The sequence below is a fragment of the Heterodontus francisci genome, chromosome 11 (assembly GCF_036365525.1).
Source record: "Heterodontus francisci isolate sHetFra1 chromosome 11, sHetFra1.hap1, whole genome shotgun sequence".
Classification (NCBI taxonomy): Eukaryota; Metazoa; Chordata; class Chondrichthyes; order Heterodontiformes; family Heterodontidae; genus Heterodontus; species Heterodontus francisci.
In genome coordinates this window covers 93,025,864-93,048,838 of record NC_090381.1, presented here as the reverse complement: position 1 = coordinate 93,048,838, position 22,975 = coordinate 93,025,864, and the positions used below count along the sequence as shown (strand labels likewise).

The 22,975-nt window shown below is 42.3% G+C and overlaps 2 protein-coding genes across 14 annotated transcripts in view; one reads left to right on the top strand and one right to left on the bottom strand.

The window, feature by feature from the left end:
• Positions 1 to 17,849, bottom strand: part of agfg1a (ArfGAP with FG repeats 1a) — a 100,577-nt gene extending 82,728 nt beyond the window's left edge. For 3 of the 10 annotated variants that reach the window (XM_068042520.1, XM_068042521.1, XM_068042522.1), the window contains exons 1-2: positions 9,968 to 10,290; positions 4,339 to 4,432 (exon numbers count right to left, since the gene is read on the bottom strand). In XM_068042520.1, coding sequence (XP_067898621.1) covers positions 4,339 to 4,432; positions 9,968 to 10,239 — 366 coding nt within the window. In that variant the 5' untranslated portion in view covers positions 10,240 to 10,290. Of the gene's footprint in view, positions 1 to 4,338; positions 4,433 to 9,967; positions 10,291 to 10,384; positions 10,433 to 17,491 lie in introns of those variants that run through there. The other 7 variants (XM_068042515.1, XM_068042514.1, XM_068042518.1 and 4 more) reach the window with 5 other exon arrangements.
• On the top strand, positions 16,905 to 21,497 carry LOC137375387 (transmembrane 4 L6 family member 20-like). 4 transcript variants are annotated; one of them, XM_068042526.1, is made up of 4 exons: positions 16,906 to 17,145; positions 19,557 to 19,622; positions 19,745 to 19,893; positions 20,728 to 21,497. In XM_068042526.1, the coding sequence occupies exons 1-4, from the start codon at positions 16,975 to 16,977 to the stop codon at positions 21,062 to 21,064; spliced, it is 723 nt and encodes a 240-aa protein (XP_067898627.1). In that variant the 5' UTR covers positions 16,906 to 16,974; the 3' UTR covers positions 21,065 to 21,497. The 4 variants fall into 4 exon arrangements, with proteins under 4 accessions (XP_067898628.1, XP_067898627.1, XP_067898630.1 ...); XM_068042529.1 differs by lacking the exon at positions 16,906 to 17,145 and adding an exon at positions 17,698 to 18,043; XM_068042528.1 differs by lacking the exon at positions 16,906 to 17,145 and adding an exon at positions 19,288 to 19,389.
• Positions 21,498 to 22,975: the final 1,478 nt, after the last annotated feature.

Sequence of the window (22,975 nt, the reverse complement as noted above, 5' to 3'; positions counted from 1 at the left end):
TATCATAATGTTTGGTCTTTCCTTTGCTTCTATATCTTGAGGACTCCCTCGATTTGGATCATCAGACAATTCACATAAACGCTGTCCATCTTTTTGCTAATGCATCCCTTTCAAACAATAAATGATGCAGAAGCCTCATTGCTGGATAAATCCTAAGTCAGAACACCAAGTATCAGCAACTTGAGATACATACAAGTTGATGGGAACATGAATTTAAACTTGATATGTTGGTTCAAGACTCCACAGTATGGACCAGAAAGAAAAGTTTTGACGCCCTGACACTCTGGGGTAACATCACAGGCAAAAGGTTAAGATCAAATCCGTCGATGGGAGGGATGGGGTGGTGAAAGGGAGGGAGTAGAAGACCTTTTAGATAGGAGAATAATTGTTGTATAGGAATATTACTAGTTATTTGAAGCTTCAATAATAAAAACAGAAAGTGATAGAAATACTCAGCAGGTCTGGCAGCATCTGTAGAGAGGAACTGTGACCTTTCATCAGCGCTTGAAGCTTCACTGGGGTTTGAGCTGTTCAACTAGCTAACTATAAACACTGCACTAATATTTCATTTGGAGAGACCACTTTGTGTTTTCTACCTTAAATATATAATCATGATCATCAACTTACCATTTTATTACTAAGAATCAGTCTCAAAACATGTTAACAGCATCTTTTAAGCTCTATATCTGAATCACAATTTGCAGGGAAGGGATAAGGTCAGAGTTATAATACTGCGCCCAGCAAACTCTTGGGTTTACTTATCAAAGTTGACAACTCTTAAAATGTCACTAGTAGAAATGTACAGCAATCCAAACTATGTCAAAAAAGCATAGGCTCAGATGTCAGCTACAAAAGAACCAGGAAGTTAAAACTTCCATTTTTCTGGTGGGAGTTGGTGTGAATTTACATTAAGGTAGCAAGTGAAATTTTGGAATTAATATGCGGCCCCTTCCAATGTTTGGCAATTTCTAATACACATTGAACGTGCAAGGTTTTAAAAATATTGTTTCCCAAGCAGCAGTGAATATATTATCTCAATGGAGGGCCAAACTAAGACCCTGGCATTTATAAATGAGGGAAGAGAAAGAAAAAACATTAATATGAAGAATATTACCGAAGAAGAGGAGAAAGAACATTTTAAAAGTAACATACATCCTGGTCCCTTTCCATATTGCACTAGCTTTCATTTCTGCCCTAGTTTTGACAATATATCTTTCTTGAGCACAATCTCAAAAAGGTATGCAGAATATTTAATTAATTTTTATCCCCAAAAGGTTACTTCAATGGGTTTACTTAGCAAATAGCTGAGTCATACTTTTTAGGAGGCTTCCAGGTTCAATCGTAGCCAGGGTAGTAGAAGTAAGGTAAGGGCACACTTGGCCCTCTTGATTAAGAGGCATAAAATAGACACAGGTTCCCACTCCAGATCATTATTTTGCTTGAAGAATATAGGGGAGATGGTGACACAGTGGTAACGTCACTGGACTAGTAATCCGGCAGCACAGGCTAATGCCCTGGGGACACAGGTTCAAATCACACTAAAGGCAGCTGGTGGAATTTAAATTAAATTAATTAATAAATTCAACTAATTAATAAAAATCTGGAATTGCTGCTGTTACGGGATTTGCAAGGGGCAGGAGCACTGTAGAGCTTCAGGGAGGAATGTGACTAGTGGTGTTCCGCAGGGATCAGTGCTGGGACCTTTGCTGTTTGTAGTATATATAAATGATTTGGAGGAAAATGTAGCTGGTCTGATTAGTAAGTTTGCGGACGACACAAAGGTAGGTGGAGTTGCGGATAATGATGAGGATTGTCAGAGGATACAGCAGGATATAGATCGGTTGGAGACTTGGGCGGAGAAATGGCAAATGGAGTTTAATTCGGACAAATGTGAGGTAATGCATTTTGGAAGGTATAATGCAGGTGGGAGGTATACAGTAAATGGCAGAACCCTTAGGAGTATTGACAGGCAGAGAGATCTGGGCGTACAGGTCCACAGGTCACTGAAAGTGGCAACGCAGGTGGATAAGGTAGTCAAGAAGGCATTCGGAATGCTTGCCTTCATCGGTCGGGACATAGAGTATAAAAATTGGCAAGTCATGTTGCAGCTGTACAGAACCTTAGTTAGGCCACACTTAGAATATTGCATGCAATTCTGGTCGCCACACTACCAGAAGGACTTGGAGGCTTTGGAGAGGGTACAGAGGAGGTTTACCAGGATGTTGCCTGGTCTGGAGGGCATTAGCTATGAGGAGGTTGGAAAAACTCGGATTGTTTTCACTGGAACGACGGAGGTGGAGGGGCGGCATGATAGAGGTTTACAAAGTTATGAGCGGCATGGACAGAGTGGATAGTCAGAAGCTTTTTCCCAGGGTGGAAGAGTCAGTTACTAGGGGACATAGGTTTAAGGTGCGAGGGGCAAAGTTTAAAGGGGATGTGCGAGGCAAGTTTTTTTTACACAGAGGGTGGTGAGTGCCTGGAACTTGCTGCCAGGGGAGGTGGTGGAAGCAGATACGATAGCGACGTTTAAGAGACATCTTGACAAATATATGAATAGGAAGGGAATAGAGGGATATGGGCCCCGGAAGTGCAGAAGGTGTTAGTTTCGGCAGGCATCAAGATTGGCGCAGGCTTGGAGGGCCGAATGGCCTGTTCCTGTGCTGTACTGTTCTTTGTTCATGCGAGTTTCCTGGATCGATGTTCCAGGAGGTGGTCACCCCATAAGCAGTGAGAGTTCAGGATAGTAGATGGGTGGTCATCCAGAGAATAGGAAGAGACAGCAGGTGCAGGTGTCTTTGGGGTGTGTGCCATTCTCAAACCAGTACTCAGCTTTGCAGACTGCTGGGAATGATGACACCTTGAAGGAGTGCAATCCAGATGATGGCAACAACCAATGGGCAAGGCACTGCACAGTGGGGGAACAGCAAAGAGTTGAAATGCAGTCGTTATTGGAAATTCCATAGTTAGTGGGGCAGACAGGCATTTCTGTAACCGCCATCCTGACTGCCGCATGGTGTGCTATCTCCCTGGTGCCAGAGTAAAGGATATCATGGAGAGGGTGCAGAATATACTGCAGGAGGAAGGGAGTGAGCCAGAAGTTGTGGTACACATCAGTACCAATGACAGAGAGCAGGCATTGAAATCCTACAGTCAGATTTTCAGGAGCTAAAGAGGAAGTTAAAAAGTAGGACCTCATGATCTTTGTATTACTCCCAATGCCACACGCTAGCGAGAGTCGAAATAACAATATCAATGCGTGGCTTGAGACATGGTGCAGGAGGGAGGGCTTCAGATTCTTGGGACATTGGGACCAGTCCTGGGGCAGCGGGCACCTCTCCCTCTCCTTCTCTCAGGCCTTGCAATGTAGGATACAGTGCTGCAAATTAGGTGGCCATCTTAAGCTGCTAGCAAAGTCATCTTTTATCTGTTCCTTTTTAAATTTCTTTAAAAAATAAAAATTCAAATCTCCAGTCAGTGGATTAAAGAAAATTTTCATTCAACGAAGCACGTTGGAATGACAACGTATAAAGCTCTGGTTAGGCCACAACTAGAGAATCATGTGCAGTTCTGGTCACCACACTTTAGGAAGGATGTGAGGGTCCTTGAGAGGGTGCAGAGGAGATTTACCAGAATGGTTCCAGGGATGATAGAATTTATCTACAAGGGCAGGTTGGAAAATCTGGGGTTATTGGAGCAAGGGAGGTTGAGGGGAGATTTGATAGACGTTTACAAGATTATAAGTTTACATAAAGTAGGCAAAGAAGAGCTGTTCCCATTAGCTGATGGTACAAGGACTAGGGGATACAGATTTAAGGTTTTGTGCAAGAGATGCAGGGGGTAAGTGAGGAAGAGCCTTTTTATGCAGCGAGTGGTAATGACCTGGAACTCGTTGCCGACGAGGGTGGTGGAAGCAGAGATGATGCATGATTTCAAAAGGAAATTGGATGGGCATTTGAGGGAAATAAACTTGCAAGGCTACGAGGATAAAGCAGGGGAATGGGACTGATTGGATTGCTCTACAGAGAACCAGCATGGACTTGTTGGGCTGAATGGACAGAATGACTCTATGACTAAGATCTGGGATAGTCAGCACAAGTGGACTGAGCTCAGACACCACCCTTAACCAATAAACCTGAAGAACTCAAAGTACTCTTAGAGAAAAAGCCTAAACATTTCTGAAGATTACCAGAAAAAAGTTATTTCCATAAAGTTTCATCCAAAAGAATCAAACCTGAGATGAAAGATATCGAAATCCTGCCCATAATCAACAATATCTTGCGCCACTCATTAAATAAAATAAATAATTTCAAACAAGTTCTCAACCACAATCACACTCACCTCATTACCATGTTTTTGCAGAAACTCAATTTCTTGCTGTGTGAAAGTAGTCATGGAGATTGACTTGACTCTATGTGGAGGATTCAACCCTCGTCTGGAGATTTAAAAACAAAATTGTTATTTCCAGCCGTTACAAGTCATGCACTTTATGCATCCAGGAACTTTTAATTAACTTGAGTTAATGGATATGCTGCACCTTCCACTTGTAGAATTATTATGTTTTGCAAGGCACAATAGCTCTATCAATCATTTCATCCCCCCCCCACCCCTCCATCAGAGAGAGGGTACAATTTACTGCTAGAACTTGGATGGGAGTGGGGGTTGTGGAGAGAGTCAGGAATACAGTAAAGCAGAAGATTCTGCTTTTCTTTCCAGGAAACAATTTCCAATCTGTCCCACATGGAAGGGATAAACTCCTCTGATGCAGTGCTGTTTTGACAAAACTCTGGTGTACCATTCAGTATTTATCACGACTCCAAAGAAACACTATGCTTCCTTTATATCCTACCTCCGTCACACTCTTATCAATAAAAGTGACAATAAAGCGGTTGGAATGACGTCAAAGCCCAACTGGTTCAAAAGTGTCTTTGAAGGAAGGAAATCTACCGTCCTCATCCAGACTGGCCTGTATGTGACTCCAACACACTCACAACCCGCCCCACTACCAGCCGCCCCTAAATGTAGTCGACTCTTAACACCCATTGAAACAGCCTAGCAAGCCACTCAGTTGTATCAACCTGCTATGAACACAGACTGCACTGGTTCAAGAAGACCCGCCAGTGCTTTCTCAGGCCAACTAGCAATGGGCAGTATATGCCAGTCTTACCAGGAGAAGGAGGTGGCATAGTGATAATGTCACTGAACTGGTAACCCAGAGGCCCAGGCTAATCCCACCATGGCAGCTAGCAGAATTTAAGTTCAATTAATTAATAAAAATCTCGAACTGCCACAAAACTACCATCGATTGCCATAAAAACCCATCTGGTTCACTAATGTCCTTTAGGGAAGGAAATCTGTCATTCTTACCTGGTCTGGCTTACGTGTGACTCCAGACTCACAGTAATGTGGTTCATTCTTAACTGCCCTCTGAAATGGCCTAGCAAGCCACTCAGTTGTCAAGGGCAATTAGGGATGGGCAACAAATGCTGACCTGGCCAGCGACACCCACATCCCATGAAAGCACAAGCAATGCCAAAATCAAGAAAAGGATTTTTTTTTTTAGAAAACTACAGAATAGCATTAATATCTGAACTGATTCTTTCACACTTAGACAGAGCTAAGACATAACCAATGGATCAGATCTAAGCTCTGCAGTCCTGCCACATCCACTTGTGAATGGTGGCAGACAATTAAACAACTAACTGGAGGAGGTGGCTTGACAAATATTCCCTTCCTCATTGATGGGGGAGCCCAGCACAACAATGCAAAAGATAAGGCTGAAGCATTTGCAACAATCTTCAGCCAGAAGTGCCGAGTTGATGATCCATCTCGGCCTCCTCCTGAAGTCCCCAGCATCACAGATGACAGTCTTTAACAAATTCAATTCACTCCGCATGATATCAAGAAATGACTGGAGGTACTGGATCCTGACAACAATATGGCAAAAGTACTGAAGGCCTGTGCTCCAGAACTTGCCACGCCCCTAGCCAAGCTGTTCCAGTACAGCTACAACACTGGCATCTATCTGGCAATGTGGAAAATTGCCCAAGTATGTCTTATACACAAAAAGCAGGACAAATCCAACCTGGCCAATTACCACCCCATCAGTCTACTCTCAAGCATCAGTAAAATGATGGAAGGTGTCGTCAACAGTGCTATCAAACGGCACTTGCTTAGCAATAACCTGCTCACTGACGCTCAGTTTGGGTTCTGCCAGGGCCACTCAGCTCCTGACCTCATTACAGCCTTGGTTCAAACATGAACAAAAGAGATGAATCAAAAGGTGACGTGACAGTGACTGCCCTTGACATCAAGGCAGCATTTGACCGAGTATGGCATTAAGGAGCCCTAGAAAAACTGAAGTCAATGGGAATCGGGGGAAAACTCTCTGCTGGTTAGAGTCATACCTAGCACAAAGGAAGATGGTTGTGGATATTGGAGGCCAATCATCTCAGCTCCAGGACATCACTGCAGGAGTTCCTCAGGGTAGTGTCCTAGGCCCAGCCATCTTCAGCTGCTTCATCAATGACATTCCTTCAATCATAAGGTCAGAAGTGGGGAAGCTCACTGATAATTGCACAATGTTTAGCACCATTCACGACTCCTCAGATACTGAAGCAGTCCGTGTAGAAATACAGCAAGACCTGGACAATATCCAGGCTTGGGCTGATAAGTGGCAAGTAACATTCACGCCACACAAGTGCCAGGCAATGACCATCTCCAACAAGAGAGAATCCAACCATCTCTCCTTGACACTCAATGGCATTACGATCTCTGAATCCCCTACTATCAACAAACATTGACCAGAAACTGAACTGGAGTAGCCATATAAATACTGTGGCTACAAGGGCAGGTCAGAGGCTAGGAATCCTGTGGCGAGATCTGATTGAATGGCAGAACAGGCTTGAGGTGCTGAAAGGCCTACTCTTGTTCTTATGTTTTAAACAATATAAGCCAGCTTGCCCACAGGGGCACATTGCAAGTCTGGCCTGTCCTTTACCTTCATTGAGACATTTTGTAGGGTATAGAGCTACCCTGTCCTCAGGCTCCACCAGGATAAAAAGTTCACAGAATAGAGTCAGTCTATCCCTACTCTGCTAGGGCACATCGTCCACACTGTACAGCTGCTCTGTCCTCAATGTTTATTCCCAGCAAGTACTACACTATATCATTCCACAGAGCTCATCAATATGGTGCCAAGAGCAGCAGCTTCTGTGTAATTAACACTGTTGAGAATGGATTTATATCTTCAACAAAATTCGAGATCTCATTTGAATGGCTTTTGCTTTTTTTTTTAAAAGAGTTAATTGAGTCCATTTTGTAAGTCTTTATATACATTAAGGTCATTTAATTTTTTTACTGCTGTCCCATATTTGACAATTGAATATAAAATATTTTCAGACAGCTTGTGACTGAACTCATTAAAAATAGAAAACAAATCCTGCTTTATTCAGTTCAGTTCTATTCTACATTGCAGTGTTCCTCCTGAGGCATGCTTTTTGATTTCTGGAGGGACTAGCTTAAACAATAAGTCAAACGTAAACAACAATCCCAGACACCTTCCCTAGATATTACATGAGGCAAATTATCCATCAGTGCAGACTTACATTGAAGCAGTCAGCCTACAGAAAGAATTTTCTTTTGAAATTACATTTTCTTGGCCAAATTTGAAACTGCTTCACAATAAATGGAGACATAGTTATTGGGGGAAGATCACAGCCACTGAAACTGCAACACAAAACAAGACAGGTCAGCTCTCTATAACTCTGGCCATAGGCTTCTCTTAGAAATTATACTTTCCAATAGCCTACAGCCTGCCATAATTACTCAGATTACTTCCTACCAAACTTCTTTCTGCCTTTCTCTCATTTTCCCCCTTTGTATTGTATCTTTAACAAAATCCAATTTCTGAACCAGAAGTCTTCAGATGTATGTTTTCCTTTGTTAAGCATTGTATAGTCTGAGGCAATCACCCCATGACTTGTATCTCGCTCCCAATCCTTCTCTTTCCTCTTCAGTTCCAATTCACTGGATCATTTTCACTACTTATAACATGATCTCAGCATCAAGCAAGATTTCCCTTTTTCTCTCTATGATCTGGTGAGAGCTTTGCCTCCGCAACAGCCTTGTTCGCTCTTGCATCAGCCACACTTTTGGCAACTCTTTTTCATATACTTTCTAATACAACTACAGCAGATGCAACAGCTGCACATTCACTTCTTCCCCTACTGTTATCCAGGACCCACCACACGTAATATTGATTCTGTAGTTTGTCACTTCAATTTCCCACCCCCTTCTCATTCCAACCTTTCGATCTTTGGCTTTGCACACAGCATGAACCAAATAATGCAAATGGACACTCTTGAACTCTCTGGTGTGAACATCCAGCAACCACTGACTCCTTCAGTTTCTTGCTGGGTTCTCCTGTTGAAATTCCACTGCTCTTCCTTACTATTCTGCAGTTACGTCTAACTCAGCTTTTGCCTTTTCACACAGTTAACCGATATGATCTTTGCACAATATTTAGTTCCTTACACTTTTCTTGCATTTTAAGATCTATTTAAAGGCTAGCAAGCCCATTTGCTTTCTGCTAGTGACAATAATTAACATGCATATACCTTATGCATCTGCATTCATGGCTACTATGCCTATTATACCTATAATAGTGACTACTCTTCAACAAGCATTCATTAGCTGTGAAGCACTTTGAAACAACCTGAAAGGTACTAAATAAGTGTAAATTATTTTCCTTTTCTTTTGATCAACTCTTAGAAAGGGGCTCTCCTGCCTTAAATATACTAGCTCCTAAGGAGCCCACATGAAACATTAAGCAATTTCTATTTTGCATACATACTCACTTTTGTGCACTTCCTGCTAAAGTTTGGGAAAATCATAGGCTGCCTACATTTATATTCCTTTTATGTTCTCCTGCTGGTCAAGTGTCCCCACTGACAGTGCAGACTAGTGAGAGCACCAAACACACCCAGTTCTCTACACTAGTGGTTCTGAAATTGTTTTGGTTGAAGGATCCCTTTTCAAATGGATTAGTAATCTCAGACCACCCCACACCACCCCGCCTCCCCCAATCTAAATTAATTATATGAAAGCGCTGCACGCAAAGAGTATTTTAATAATGCTTTTAAGAAAATAGGTATTTACTTTTATGTTGCTTTCAGCACTCCTCTATGTGCACTCTCCTCCTAGGTGAGACTACCAGCCCACTCTGCTTCCAGCTTGTATTATTTCGTAGATGACCCCCCCCCCCCCAGAAAGTCTCTATGGACACTGTGTGGACCTCAGTTTGACACTGCTCTGGGTGATGCATTCCCCTCATTATCTGCACAGCTCGCTCACCCTTTCTCTTCATTAATCATTAGGAATGTTCTATTTTTCTCTCTCTCTTACTAGTGCCAAGGGTTTGTTGGTCCAGTTCTTTGACAGTCTCTCTCTCAACATCTCTCTTGAAATTTCTCTCTGCTCTCTATGGCCAGAATATTCTTTCCTTCCTTCTTGACTTTACCTCTTTCCCTCGTCTGTAGGATGTGTTTTCTCTCTCCGCCCCTATTCTCTGTGAGGCGATTTAGCTCTCTCTCTCTAATCTCATGAGATGGATTCCCTGCCCCTCACTGATCTCTTGGAATGACTTATCTTTGTATACCTACTCTCTTGCCCACCGTGAGCCCCTCTTCCCAACGTCCTGCAGTCTCTCTCTTTTACCACCCCCTCTCCCTTCCTGAGAATCTGCAAAATAGCTTGACTTTGCCCCCCTCCCCAAAAAAAAATCTCAAGATGATGGGTTTTTTCTTTGGGAGTATCTCTCCTTTCTGTGATGCTCCACCTTTCCTCCTGTCTTCTGGGCCGCTGTTTGTGTGTCTCCCTCTGCCATGCTCCATCCGTGCCTGCTTTGCTTTGTGTGATGCTGTGTGCTGGGAGGAGGCCTGGCCTGGCAGCCCCGGGCTCTCATACTCACAGGATGCCGCTGCAAGACGTGCAGACGAAGGAGCCGATGGTCATGTTTACATAGGTCGGGCCTCTCTGGTCGCAGTCGAAGCATTTCCTGTTGTGCTGCAGCGTTGTCATGTCCCGCAGCAGCTTCAGGTGCTTCTCCTCCTGCTTTCGCTTGGCCGCCATGGAGACCAGATTGTGCAGATACCCAGAGTAGACACAGCACCGCAGAAAGAGAGGGGAGGGACTAGAGGTGGACACACGCCCAACCGGAAAACCACACACCACTTCCGGCATATTAACACAGTGGGTGGGATCAGAGGCGGACTCCTCATGGAGACAGCTTCAGGAATTCATTGTGGCTCCGGGTAAGTCTGAAGATAACTGCATCCACGTCAGAAATCTGTCTACACGTTATTTTTGTAAAAAGGAAATGTCTTACCTCAAAATAAGACGTTAGCATCTTTCTTCCCTCAGAGAGCTAGTTTCTCTGTAACCATAAACCATTTGTACAGTTAACTTTGTTGAAAAAAAACATTATGGTAAATAACAATATTGCTGTCCAAGACTAATAAACAAGTTGATATCAAATGATCTCTGTTGTATATTACAGTTGCACTGTGCTGTTATGTACATAAATACAACCTTCACTCAGTGATCTGCCTGCACATTTCTGGATCACCCAGCGATGTTTATTATACACTCGAAACATAAATGTTGTAAAATTACTATCATGTGTATTTAAATGGTGTGATGACACAGAAGCTGCAACTGAAATCCTTGAAAGTCTTCGACTTTCTTTCTCCTCCCTGTTACTGAAGACAATTTTGGTGTCTCATTAAAGCCTCAATTGAGCACAGCTAATTTAGTACAGAATATAGATCATTAATTTTTTTTTGAATTCATTCATGGGATGTGGGCGTCGCTGGCCAGGCCAGCATTTATTGCCCATCCCTAACTGCCCCTGAGAAGGTGGTGGTGAGCTGCCTTCTTGAACCTCTGCAGTCCATGTGGGGTAAGTACACCCACAGTGCTGTTAGGAAGGGAGTTCCAGGATTTTGACCCAGCGACAATGAAGTAACGGCGATATAGTTCCAAGTCAGGATGGTGTGTGACTTGGAAGGGAACTTGCAGGTGGTGGTGTTCCCATGTATTTGCTGCCCTTGTCCTTCTAGCTGGTAGAGGTCGCGGATTTGGAAGGTGCTGTCTCAGGAGCCTTGGTGCATTGCTGCAGTGCATCTTGTAGATGGTACACACTGCTGACACTCTGCCTCGGTGGTGGAAGGAGTGAATGTTTGTAGATGGGTTGCCAATCAAGCGGGCTGCTTTATCCTGGATGGTGTCGAGCTTCTTGAGTGTTGTTGGAGCTGCACCCATCCAGGCAAGTGGAGAGTATTCCATCACACTCCTGACTTGTGCCTTGTAGATGGTGGACAGGCTTTGTGGAGTCAGGAGGTGAGTTACACGCCGCAGGATTCCTAGCCTCTGACCTGCTCTTGTAGCCACAGTATTTATATGGCTACTCCAGTTCAGTTTCTGGTCAATGGTAGCCCTTAGGATGTTGATCGTTGGGGATTCAGCGATGGTAATGCCATTGAATGTCAAGGGGAGATGATTAGATTCTCTCTTGTTGGAGATGATCATTGCCTGGCACATGTGTGGCACGAATGTTACTTGCCACCTATCAGCCCAAGCCTGGATATTGTCCAGGTCTTGCTGTATTTCTACACAGAATGCTTCAGTATCTGAGGAGTCACGAATGGTGCTGAACATTGTGCCATTATCAGCGAACATCCTCACTTCTGAGCTTATGATTGAAGGAAGGTCATTGATGAAGCAGCTGAAGATGGTTGGGCCTAGGACACTACCCTGAGGAACTCCTGCAGTGATGTCCTGGAGCTCAGATGATTGACCTCCAACAACCACAACCATCTTCCTTTGATTTGATTTGATCGGAGTATGTGTGAGACTAGACTATAACTGTCTCAGTTGATATTTTTTGACTTTGTGCATGTATGGTGCTGGCATGCAGAGACCACTAAATAGAACACAGAGCAGCATATGTTGATTTGCTCCTAGACATTGCCTTCCTCCATTTGTTCCCCATCTTGACATGATGGAGTACTATTCTATTGCTCTGCTCAGGGGATTGGGTCTTTGTGCACTAGAAACAGAGCTCCCCATTCTTTACAAAGTCAGTTGCAATGTGAATCTAATTGCGAAAAAAAATCCTGAGATTCCAGCAAGTGGTAAGGACCACCCTTGTAATCAGTATTTTAGCTGTGGTGCTTGGAATGCCAATGTGGCCTGACTGCAGTTGGTGCTGCAGCAGGTACCATAGTTCTGTGATGGTCTTCCTGGTAATCTGAGGCTTCATCACACACTGCTTCTCGCTGAACTGCAGGCATGAAGTTCATTTTTATAGACTGGTGGAGTAAGACCTCCTTCAATTTTCCCTCCTCTTCACTCTGCAGCTGCAAGTCCCTGGACTCTAGCTGCTCCTCTTCATCATCTTCCAGCCACAATGGCATTCCAAGCACCATACGCATTGAATCCAAACACAACTTCGCCAGTGCCCCAGTAAAAAATCCTCTGTAGATACACCTAATTATTTTCTGAAATGATTCTCAATTCCGAAAGCCATAATTCCCAAGAAAGCAATTGCAGTACACTAGCGTTCGAAATAAAATCAGCAGTTATTTACCTGAGAGCATCAGACGATACCTTTAAATTTTGCTAGAAATGAATCCTCCTGCCTATTGCCATCCGTGATTACAGTAACTTTTAGAATTGACAAATAGGATGCCAGAGCTATTTCAAGTGGCATTTTGGTGCTTAAACAAACGCAGGACCTTAATTTCTGTGCTAAAATGTGTTCACCGATTTCAGGATAGCGTGCCGGACATCTAAAATAAGGCCCCACCCAAAATGACGACAAGTGAATTTTCAGCGTGAAATGGGCATGCAAGGTTGAAACTTTATTTTTGGGGGCTTATAGCTCATTTTTTAAAAAGTTAAACAAGGTGTGCACAAGTTAAAAATTCACTTCCTCCTCCTCCCCCTCCCCCCCAAATGATTGGGTCTAATTTTGGGTACCTTATGGAAAGATGTCAAGGCCATGCAGATTCACTAAGATGATACTAGGGATGACTAGCTTTAGTTACGAGGAACAAATGAGGTTCTTTTCATTAGAATAAAAGTCAAAAGGAAATCTGACAGAAGTATTTATGAGTGGGTTTTAATAAGGTAAAAAGAGAAAAACTATTTCCACTGGTTAATGATTCAATAAATAGAGAGCATAAATTTAAGTTCATCTCTTATTTTTCAGTTTATTGTTAGTACATGGAATACCCTCCGAAGAACAGTGGTGGAAGCAGCAAACATAATTGCTTTCAAAAGCCTAGTGGATCAATGTTAGAAAGAGAAAAACTTCGAAGGCTATGGGGAAAGGGCAGAGATTGGGACTAAGTGAATAGCTCTTTTAGAGAGCCAGCACAGGTCCAAAGGGCTGAATGGCCTACTAAACTGTATAATTTGATTCTGTGGTCACAGTCAGCTAGTTCCTGGTAATCTAGACTGACACATTCACACAGACTTCCTAGGAACGTTAATGTATGAGTGTACCCTGTTTGCTGAGCTTTGGTAATGGACATGTGCAACATGAATAGATGGTAATTGACTGAGCCATTATCTGCACAGCAATGTAGCTTGTTATTATTTTGTTGGTGCCAGCAATCTAGTCTGCCACTATCCACAGTATTCGAATACACAGCAAATACTAACACTGGAATGACCTTCTAGGTAGGACCGTGGAGACAAAAACACTGAAAGAATTCAAAAGGTATTGTGATGGGGGTACTGTGTGTTTCTATAAAAGGATGAGGTACATGAGCCAAATGGCCTCCCTCATCTTTGTGATCTTTGTACCATTAAAAAATTCCCATAAAAACATCAAATAAAAGTCTGAATTAATTATAGAACTTTGCAGTTATTTGATTAAAAGGGGGCACTGATGGTAAAACTCTCTGCTTAACATAAAAGCCTGAATGTATAATCATCCCTATTAGACTGCACAAAATGTTTTAAGTGGCAGCAAAATAATGAACTGTAACTGCAGACCAAGCACATGGGTATTATACCTTTCAGGTTAAATTATACTTACCTTAGCAGGGCATATTTATCACTTCCATCTCCTACTAAAGCAACCCGGATAGGAAATAAGGCAAAAAAAGGTTCAGGGCTGACAAGAACCAGCAACAACCTACTCTGCCGACTAGGAGACTCCAAAGACCCTTAGAGGCTAAAGGAAATAAGCAACAATTTATAGAGACATCACTCAGCATATTGGGCATTTCCTCTATCTTCTAATTAACTAAACAAAAAGGTGAAATTTAGCATCTGCTGCGAGGGGCAAATCCTTCAACGTTCTCAACCCATTATCCTGGAAAACTAGCGGTACACATTGGTAGCTAAAATACAGCCTCACGATTACAAGGGTGGTTCCTGCCATTTGCAGCAACCTCAGGATGTTAACAGTTAGATTCACCTTTGACTAACTTTGTAAAGAATGGGAGCTCTGTTTTTGGTTTGGCCTGCGCAATGACCTGGCACCCTGAGCAAGGCAATAGAATAGGGGTTCACTCTGCAGTATCATATTAGGGAGCAAATGGAGATGACACACTACTCAGTCTCCCCTTGATGTTCAATGGCATTACCATTGCTGAATCCCCCAATATCAACATCCTCGGAGTTACCATTAACCAGAAACTGAACTGGACCAACCACATAAATGCTGTGGCTACAAGAGCAGGTCAGAGGCTGGGAACTCTGTAGCGAGTAACTCATCTCATCACTCCCCAATGCCTGTTCATTATCTACAAGCACAAGTCAGGAGTGTGATGGAATACTCTCCACTTGCCTGGACGAGTGCAGCTTCAACAACACTCAAGAAGCTCAACACCATCCAGGACAAAGCAGGCCGCTCGATTGGCACCCCATCCACCACATTCAACATTCACTCCCTTCACCACCGACGCACAGCGGCAGCAGTGTGTACCATCTACAAGTTGCACTGCAGCAACTCACCAAGGCTCCTTCAACAGCACCTTCCAAACCTGCGACCTCGACCACCTAGAAGGACAAGGAGAAGCAGATGCATGGGAACAATACCACCTGCAGGTTCCCCTCCAAGCCACAGACCATCCTGACTTGGAACTAGATCGCTGGATATGATTGGAGGAAGGGAATATTGAGAAGCAAATCAACACTCTGTGCTCAGTATTTCACTTATTGGTCTCTGCATGCCTGCACCATACATGCACAAAGCCATAAAATGACAAATGAGGCAGCTATAGTCTAGACTCATACATATTCAGATTAAATTTATGATCCTTATTTGAAATCAGCTGTGTTCATTTGAGGCTGTAATGTGCCACCAAAATTCACATCAGCAAGGACAGGGAGGAGAAAGAAAATCAACTGTGTTTCCCATTCTCAATGATAGTGGACCTGGTGGAAGGCATTTGAGTGTAGATATTGGCAGAATCAGGCCCAGTTGTGGTCTCCTGATCGTCAAAAGCTTTCAATCACTAAGTTTACACATACAGAATGCCCACTGAGGGATCGTGTCACAAAGTTCTTATAAGGGCCAGGCAATGATCATCTCCAACAAGAGGGAATCTAATCATCTCCCTGTGACAGTCAACAGTACTACCATTGTTGAATCCCCCACCATCAGCATCCTGAGAGTCACCATTGAGCAGAAACTTAACTGGACCAGCCACATAAATACTGTGGCTACAAAAGCAGGTTAGAGGCTGGGATTTCTGCATTGAGTATCTCATCCCTGACTCTCCAAAGCATGTTCACTATCTATAAGGAACAAGTCAGGAATGCGATGCAATATTCCCCACTTGCCTGGATAAGTGCAGCTCCAGCAACACTCAAAGAGCTTGACACCATCCAGGACAAAGCAACCCGCTTGATCGGCACCGTAGCCACCATCTTAAACATTCACTCCCTCTGCCACCAGTGCACAGTGGCAGCAGTGGGTACCATCTACAAAATGCACTCGACCACGTGTCTTTCGAGAGCACTTTCCAAATCCACAACCTCTATCACCTAGAAAAAAAGGGCAATAGGCGCATGGGAACACCACCACCTGCAAGTTCCCCTCCAAGTCACACACCATTCTGTCTTGGAAATATATCACCGTTCCTTCACTGTCGCTGGGTCAAAATCCTGGAACTCCCTAACAGCATTGTGGGTGTACTTACGCCAAATGGACTGAGCAGTTGAAGAGGACAGCACACCACCTTCTCAAGGACAAATTAGGAATAGCCAATAGGATAGGGATAGCCAATGGCGCACACATCCAATGAATGAATAAAAAAAGCAAAAACAAACTATACCATAGCACTGCATGCACCATCCTCGGGAGAGGAGAGGGAATAAAAAGAGGAAATTGGAAAATATACAAAAATTGTTTAAAAAAATTCTGTATGATGTATTTTAGAAGCAGTATTTGCAATAGGGATTGAAAAAATGATCACATGGGATCATGAGATCACTGCCATGCAATAATAGATCAGTTGGTCCCAGTGTAAGGTTCTCACTGGTAGATCCAAAGACTAGCATATTTTATTTTCACACGAAATACATTAATTTATAACAGTCTGTTCTACGTGTAATCCTACTTTTGATATATTCCTGGCCATGGCGTTTCTTTATGTAACATATGCTTACGTTATGCAACATGGAATATCTCTAGTCTAAGTGTCTGTACTTAACTGTGAGCGCTGCTTGAACAACCTAATGATGTTAATAATTCAATGCAGTGAGTCAGAAGTAAAGTTCACCATAAACACAACTGCATCACAACATTACTTTAAAAAAAGTCCCTGAACATAGGCTTAATCTTTCAGCTAATATTTAACTACAACATTTTAAAAATCAATCACCCTGAAACAGTTGTAATACATTCGTCTCTGAGTTCCAGCTGCCTTTTACTGCTGTATTTGTTAGAGATCGGGGATGCCTTGCTTCACATTATTTAATGGATCTTGTCTCCTGGCTTTGACCATTTTGGCTATTGTCCTGAACATGATACCTCTAATTGTGAACTACCACGATGGTCGGTTGTTTCAGAACTCCATATCGTGTTATGAATGGTGGCTACCTGGTGTTTTTGGAGGTGGGATCTTGGTAAGATATTGCACTGCAGAGCAAGCAGTGGAATCCTTTTAAAGGGTTTTAATAGATTTATGCTTTTTCCATAGAATGATTGAACTAGAGATGTTCTAGGACTAGGACCAGATGCAGTGTAGGTATTTGACTGGGAGTCCAGCATATTTAAGAAACAAGAATACTCGACTGGATAGTGAACAATATACTGTAGTGGCTGACCAGTCTTGGATAGTCATTTCATTCTGGAATAAAATGACTTCCAATGAAAATATCAAGCCTGGTATTCTAGTATCTTATTCAGTTCCAAAGTAGGTGACAATTATATAATTGCCGCCGGCAGACAAAAATTATAAGTAGGGCCTACCAAATTCATGGCAGTGAAAAATGTGTCATGAGCTGTGAAATCTCAGGTCCTCCGTGAAATTGGCCATTTTACAAACTTTGCAGGTTTTACTGATTGACAAAAGGCTCAACTCGCTGATTGGTAGTTGAAGGAGGGCTTCCAGTGCAGTTTTGAGAGTAGCAGTCTCAAGTATTAGCAGACAAGTGAGAATGCCAGAATGAGCAAATCAAAAACAGCCACAACCATTACTGCAGCACATCGAGTGAAAGAATTTGAAAGCCAAATTCTGCATGACGATGGTAGAATACTGAAGCTGCAATGTTTCGTTGGAACACACAAGGCAGGCAATGGTTAAGCGGCACTTAGAGTCCGAAAGCTATCACAGCAGAAAGAGAGCATCCGACACCACAGTGCTGGAAAACAAACATGCAAAAAAACAAGCAACAATTTCATCTCTTTTTAAAAAGTTGATTGAGCTCAGAAAATCGTCAATAATAATAAAAACAACAAATGCTGGAAATACTCAGCAGGTCTGGCAGCATTAGTGGAGAGAGAAGTGGGTTAACGTTTCAGGTCAGTGACCCTTCATCAGAATTGGCAAAGGTTAGAAATGTAATAGGTTTTAAGCAAATAAAGTGGGGATGGGGCAAGAGATAACAAAAGGCAAGGTGTTGATAGGACAGGGTCACAGAGAATAACTTACCAGAAGGTCATGGAGCAAAGGCAAACGGTATGTTAATGGTGTGTTGAAAGAAAATTGTCAGTTGGTTATAGTGGAACTTGTGGATCTGTTGCATGCGCCAACATACCATTGGAAAAACATGATCACCCAAAGGTACAGGTGCAAAATGGTGGTTGCTTGCCAAGTGCAAATAAACTACGACAGGACTATCTACTAAAGGTTTGTGCTACACATTGCGAGGAGATGAACTCTGTGGAATGCAGAATCCCCCACCTTGCAAGGCTAGCATGGCACTGACTAACAATTCCAGCAAAGTCTGTGGACATGGAAAGAGCCATGTCTAATAAAGGACAGGTGTTCACAGCGCAGAGACAGGGAATGAAGAAAGAGACAGTTGCAGGTTGCTCCATGCTCACATTCAACCACTGACTTCAGTGAGTAAAGAATGTGACCTGGTTATAGCCAGCTTTTTACAATAGTTTTTGAGCATACAATAAATATCATGTGAAACCAGAAACCACTCGTTTTTTTGTTTTAAATAGATAATTTTCATGGTTTGCTATGACACCATGAAATTTACGATTTAAATATGTGAGATTGTGGAATTCACGATTCTTAAAATGCCGTGACTGTGAAATTTGTAAAATTTGACCGTGAATTTGGTAGGGCCCTCATTATAAGGTGCGTCTTTGTTACTTAACAGGGATGCTGTAAATGTATGTTTTAGTCAAGTATATTTCCAATTGTCTTTTGAAAAAAGAAAGTAAGAATAAAACTTTGTAAAACAATAAATTACTGCAGATGATGGAAATCGCAAACAAAAACAGAAAATCTTGGAAACACTTAGCATGCCAGGCAGCAAATGAAAATGAAAATTAGAAACCAGCAGTAAAGACTAGAAAATTGGCTTGTCTTCTTGTGGGTCCATCCATATGGGTACTTATGGCATGAGGCAACAATGTTGTAAAGACACTCTGGTTCTGTTTCATTTGATTCACTGGAAGATACAAGCAACAGGACAAATTGACAGAGGTTGCAGTTCATTCAAATTTAGCATTTTGTTTTCTTAGATATCTTCGAAAGAAACATTTAGCGAGAAACTGTTTTAACTTTATAATCTGCAGCATTGGAATATTTCTCCCGTATTACCATGTGGCTAAAATTGATTGCAGAGAAAAGAAAAGGAGGTAAAAATAAGAACAAAATTGAAAATTCAATCATCGCCATATCCACTCAGGTTTTTGTTTACCTTACTTTTGCCTCAACACCAGGCCATTTCTGTTCACCTTCTGTCAATCATAAATCTGTTTATTCCTGTTGAATATTTTTAAGGTAGTCTGTTCTACAAATTACGAACTCAGTGTAGTCATTTCTGAACACAGTTTTGGCTCCCATTTGATACAGGTTATTCCAACAGTATCCATGTCTTTGGCAGCACGGAAGGGACAAAATTGCAATACCAGAACAGGGGTAGGTTCAAAAATCAAATCAAATCACTTGGTCAATATTGAAGTAATAACCTTGATGACAAAAAATGCATGTAATCAGACCGTAAACATTTTATTCTTACCATTCTGTGTTCTGACTTTTAGCTCTTGCTGTCTGCACTTCTCAGTGTTATCAGTGTTATTGGAGCCCTGTATTGTGCATTGGTTTCACTTCATTCCCTTATTAAGGGGCCACTGATCTGCGATACAAGTCAAAGTCTGGAAAACTGCAACTTCTCAATAGAAGACATAAAGCAAGTATTTTTTAAGCTATTATAACAACTGATCAATATTGATACAGGGACACCTGCACAGCACAATGATACACTACACTGCAACAGAACACTGATACTGCATAAACAACAATTTAGTCCAGTTTTTTTCATAGTCTGTAATCGCATAATGCTTGGTTTATTGAACCTTTGGCTCGCTGGTTACTTGTGATTTATTGCGGTTTTAGTATAATTTAAACCAATGAATAATTTGTCCTTTTAAAAACGCTTAAAATAAGAATGGGGTGTAAGAAAGAGTCCAGTTCTGGTTGCCAAGAAACAAAGGAGACATTCAAGCACGGAGGTAATGCAGAGAAGAGCCCCACATGACTGACTGTGTGACCATCCGCCACCACAAGGAACAGAGAATCATATAGCGAAGGTGCCTGAGCTGATTTGGGACATCACCGATTAGCTGGCAGCCTGATAGCAGGGCTCCAACAACCCAAGATGAAGGGACAGTTACTTTGTTCTTGGTTGACTGAAAAATGTTCTCTGGGACAGCAGGAGAATTCCCTGCTCTTCAAATCTTGAATTAACAGCAACAATTTTTTTTAAAGGGTAAAGTGGTATTCTGGGTGGTCCAGTTTGATTTAATTGTGCTGTAGCTGATTTAGTCCCTACGTGTATATAATCCAGGTGTTTCCCGTTAAGACATGAAAGAAAAATCAGAAGAAATGCTTGGTTGGTATTCTGGGTACTAGCAGAGATCTGCCCACAATCTCAACCCTGTTGCATCCTGTTAGAAAAACTGGAGAAAATATTAAATGATACACAAAAAGCGTGTATTGTATTAATAAAGATATTTTTTTATAGGTCTATTTCAAATTTCGAGTTTGATTTGAAGTGGTTTCTGGAAGACAAGTGTGGAATTAATCAAACTGACTTTCAAATTGTACCGGCTGATCTACCAGGCACCAACTTTTCCACCCTTCCCAGCAATGAATTAACCGTTTCCAGCGTGAAAGCCGCATCCACTGCTCCCGCCTTAAAGATGGATGTAGGGTTGCAAAAGACGATTCACATGATCACTTTCACCGGACTCTTTTTGGTTGGGATACTGGAAGTGATGGTCAGTGCGATACAAATAATCGTTGGCGTCTGCGGCTGTATCTGCGGAACATCCAAGAGGAGGCGCGGTAGACCCTTGTAATAGACATGCAGTCAGATCATCACTGTCTACAATCACAATGACAGGAATAACAGCTTCTGGTGTGAAAAAAGTATGGCGTCTTTTTCCGAATGTACTCTAAATAATGTTTTTAAAAAAACGAATTGTACAAAAAATCACGAACTAGCAGATTTCCTGCCCTTCTATTGAAACCTCTTCCATGCTGGTGTTGAATAAGTATAGTATTATTCCAAATGTGAAAGTATCTCATTGTTTTTAGGTAAATTTACACAATTCATATGTAACAAGTGTTGACTCTAGAACAATCTCTAACAGCAGCTTGATTATTGATTTATATAAAAATTATCAAAAAATATATCTTAGCTTTCGCAATTGGGAGAAATCTACTTTTCAGTTGTGGTGGTTTTACACACATTGTTTTTCTAAAGCAGAATAAAGCACGGATTTTAACATCTTTACTTAGAACCGCATTCAATTTCTTAAATCCCTCATGCGACATTATAACCTAGATGTTCAGTTAGTAGATATAGGATTGCATAGTATTATACTTCTTCTTTGGCCTCCTTATCTCGAGAGACAATGGATATGCGCCTGGAGGTGGTCAGTGGTTTGTGAAGCAGCGCCTGGAGTGGCTATAAAGGCCAATTCTAGAGTGACAGGCTCTTCCGCAGGTGCTGCAGAGAAATTTGTTTGTCCGGGCTGTTACACAGTTGGCTCTCTCCTTGCGCCTCTTTCTTTTTTCCTGCCAACTACTAAGTCTCTTCGACTCGCTACACTTTAGCCCCGCCTTTATGGCTGTCCGCCAGCTTTGGCGGACGCTGGCAACTGACTCCCACGACTTGTGATCAATGTCACAGGATTTCATGTCGCGTTTGCAGACGTCTTTAAAGCGGAGACATGGACGGCATTATACTAGGAACTTTGTTATTAGCGTGGAGTTAGTAGTGTTATAACGGAGAACCTTGCCATGAGAGTGGAGTGATAGTGTAATCACTGACTGTTTTGAGGGCAAGCTGGTCACGTATTAGTGGTACACGATCGATACGAAAAGGCTCTTATATTTGAATCTAAAGGTTTCAAAAAGAATTACTGTCTTTGACTTCTTAGGAGGTTAGTCTAACCTCGTCCCACTTAACTGCCCCCTGAAACCAATGGATGTAGATAAGAACTGAACAAGGTGGTAGCAGAAACACAAACTGGACATATCCTTCTCTGGCTTGAACTACTTCTTCATGATCAGGATCCAACTGCAAAGAATCACCCCTGATATGTGCAAGTTGGACATCAAGCAACGCCAAATTAAAAGCAAAATACTGCGGATGCTGGAAATCTGAAATAAAACCAGAAATGCTGGAAACACTCAGCAGGTCTGGCAGCATCTGTGGAGAGAGAAGCAGAGTTAACGTTTCAGGTCAGTGACCCTTCTTCAGAAGAAGACCCTTCTGAAGAAGGATCACTAACCTGAAACGTTAACTCTGCGTCTCTCTCTACAGATGCCGCCAGACCTGCTGAGTGTTTCCAGCATTTCTTGCTTTTATATCAAGCAACACCAGTTAGCTTAGAATGGTCTAAAAGTACTTGTGTTTTTTTTATTCATTCACGGGCTGTGAGCATCACTGGCAAGGTCAGCATTTATTACCAATCCATAACTACCCTTGAGAAGATCGTGGTGAGTTGCCTTCTTGAACTGCTCCGTTCAATATGGTGAAGGTACTTCCACAGTGCTGTTAGGGAGTTTCAGAATTTTGACCCAGCAACCATGAAGTAACAGTGATATATTTCCAAGCCAGGATGGTGTGTGGCTTGGAGGGGAACTTGCAGATGGTGCTGCTCCCAAGTATCTGCTGCTCTTATCCTTTTAGGTGGTTGAGATCACGGGTTTGGGAGGTGCTGTTAAAGAAGTTTTGATGAATTGCTGCAAGGCATCCTGTT

What these genes read in the sequence shown, in the direction of transcription:
- LOC137375387 (XM_068042526.1), top strand. Translation starts at nt 16,975, where the DNA reads ATGCCTTGCTTCACATTATTTAATGGATCTTGTCTCCTGGCTTTGACC. An exon ending in ATTGCAATACCAGAACAGGG is followed by an intron (nt 19,623 to 19,744) that starts GTAGGTTCAAAA and finishes TCTGACTTTTAG; the next exon opens with CTCTTGCTGTCTGCACTTCT. An exon ending in TTCTCAATAGAAGACATAAA is followed by an intron (nt 19,894 to 20,727) that starts GCAAGTATTTTT and finishes ATTTTTTTATAG; the next exon opens with GTCTATTTCAAATTTCGAGT.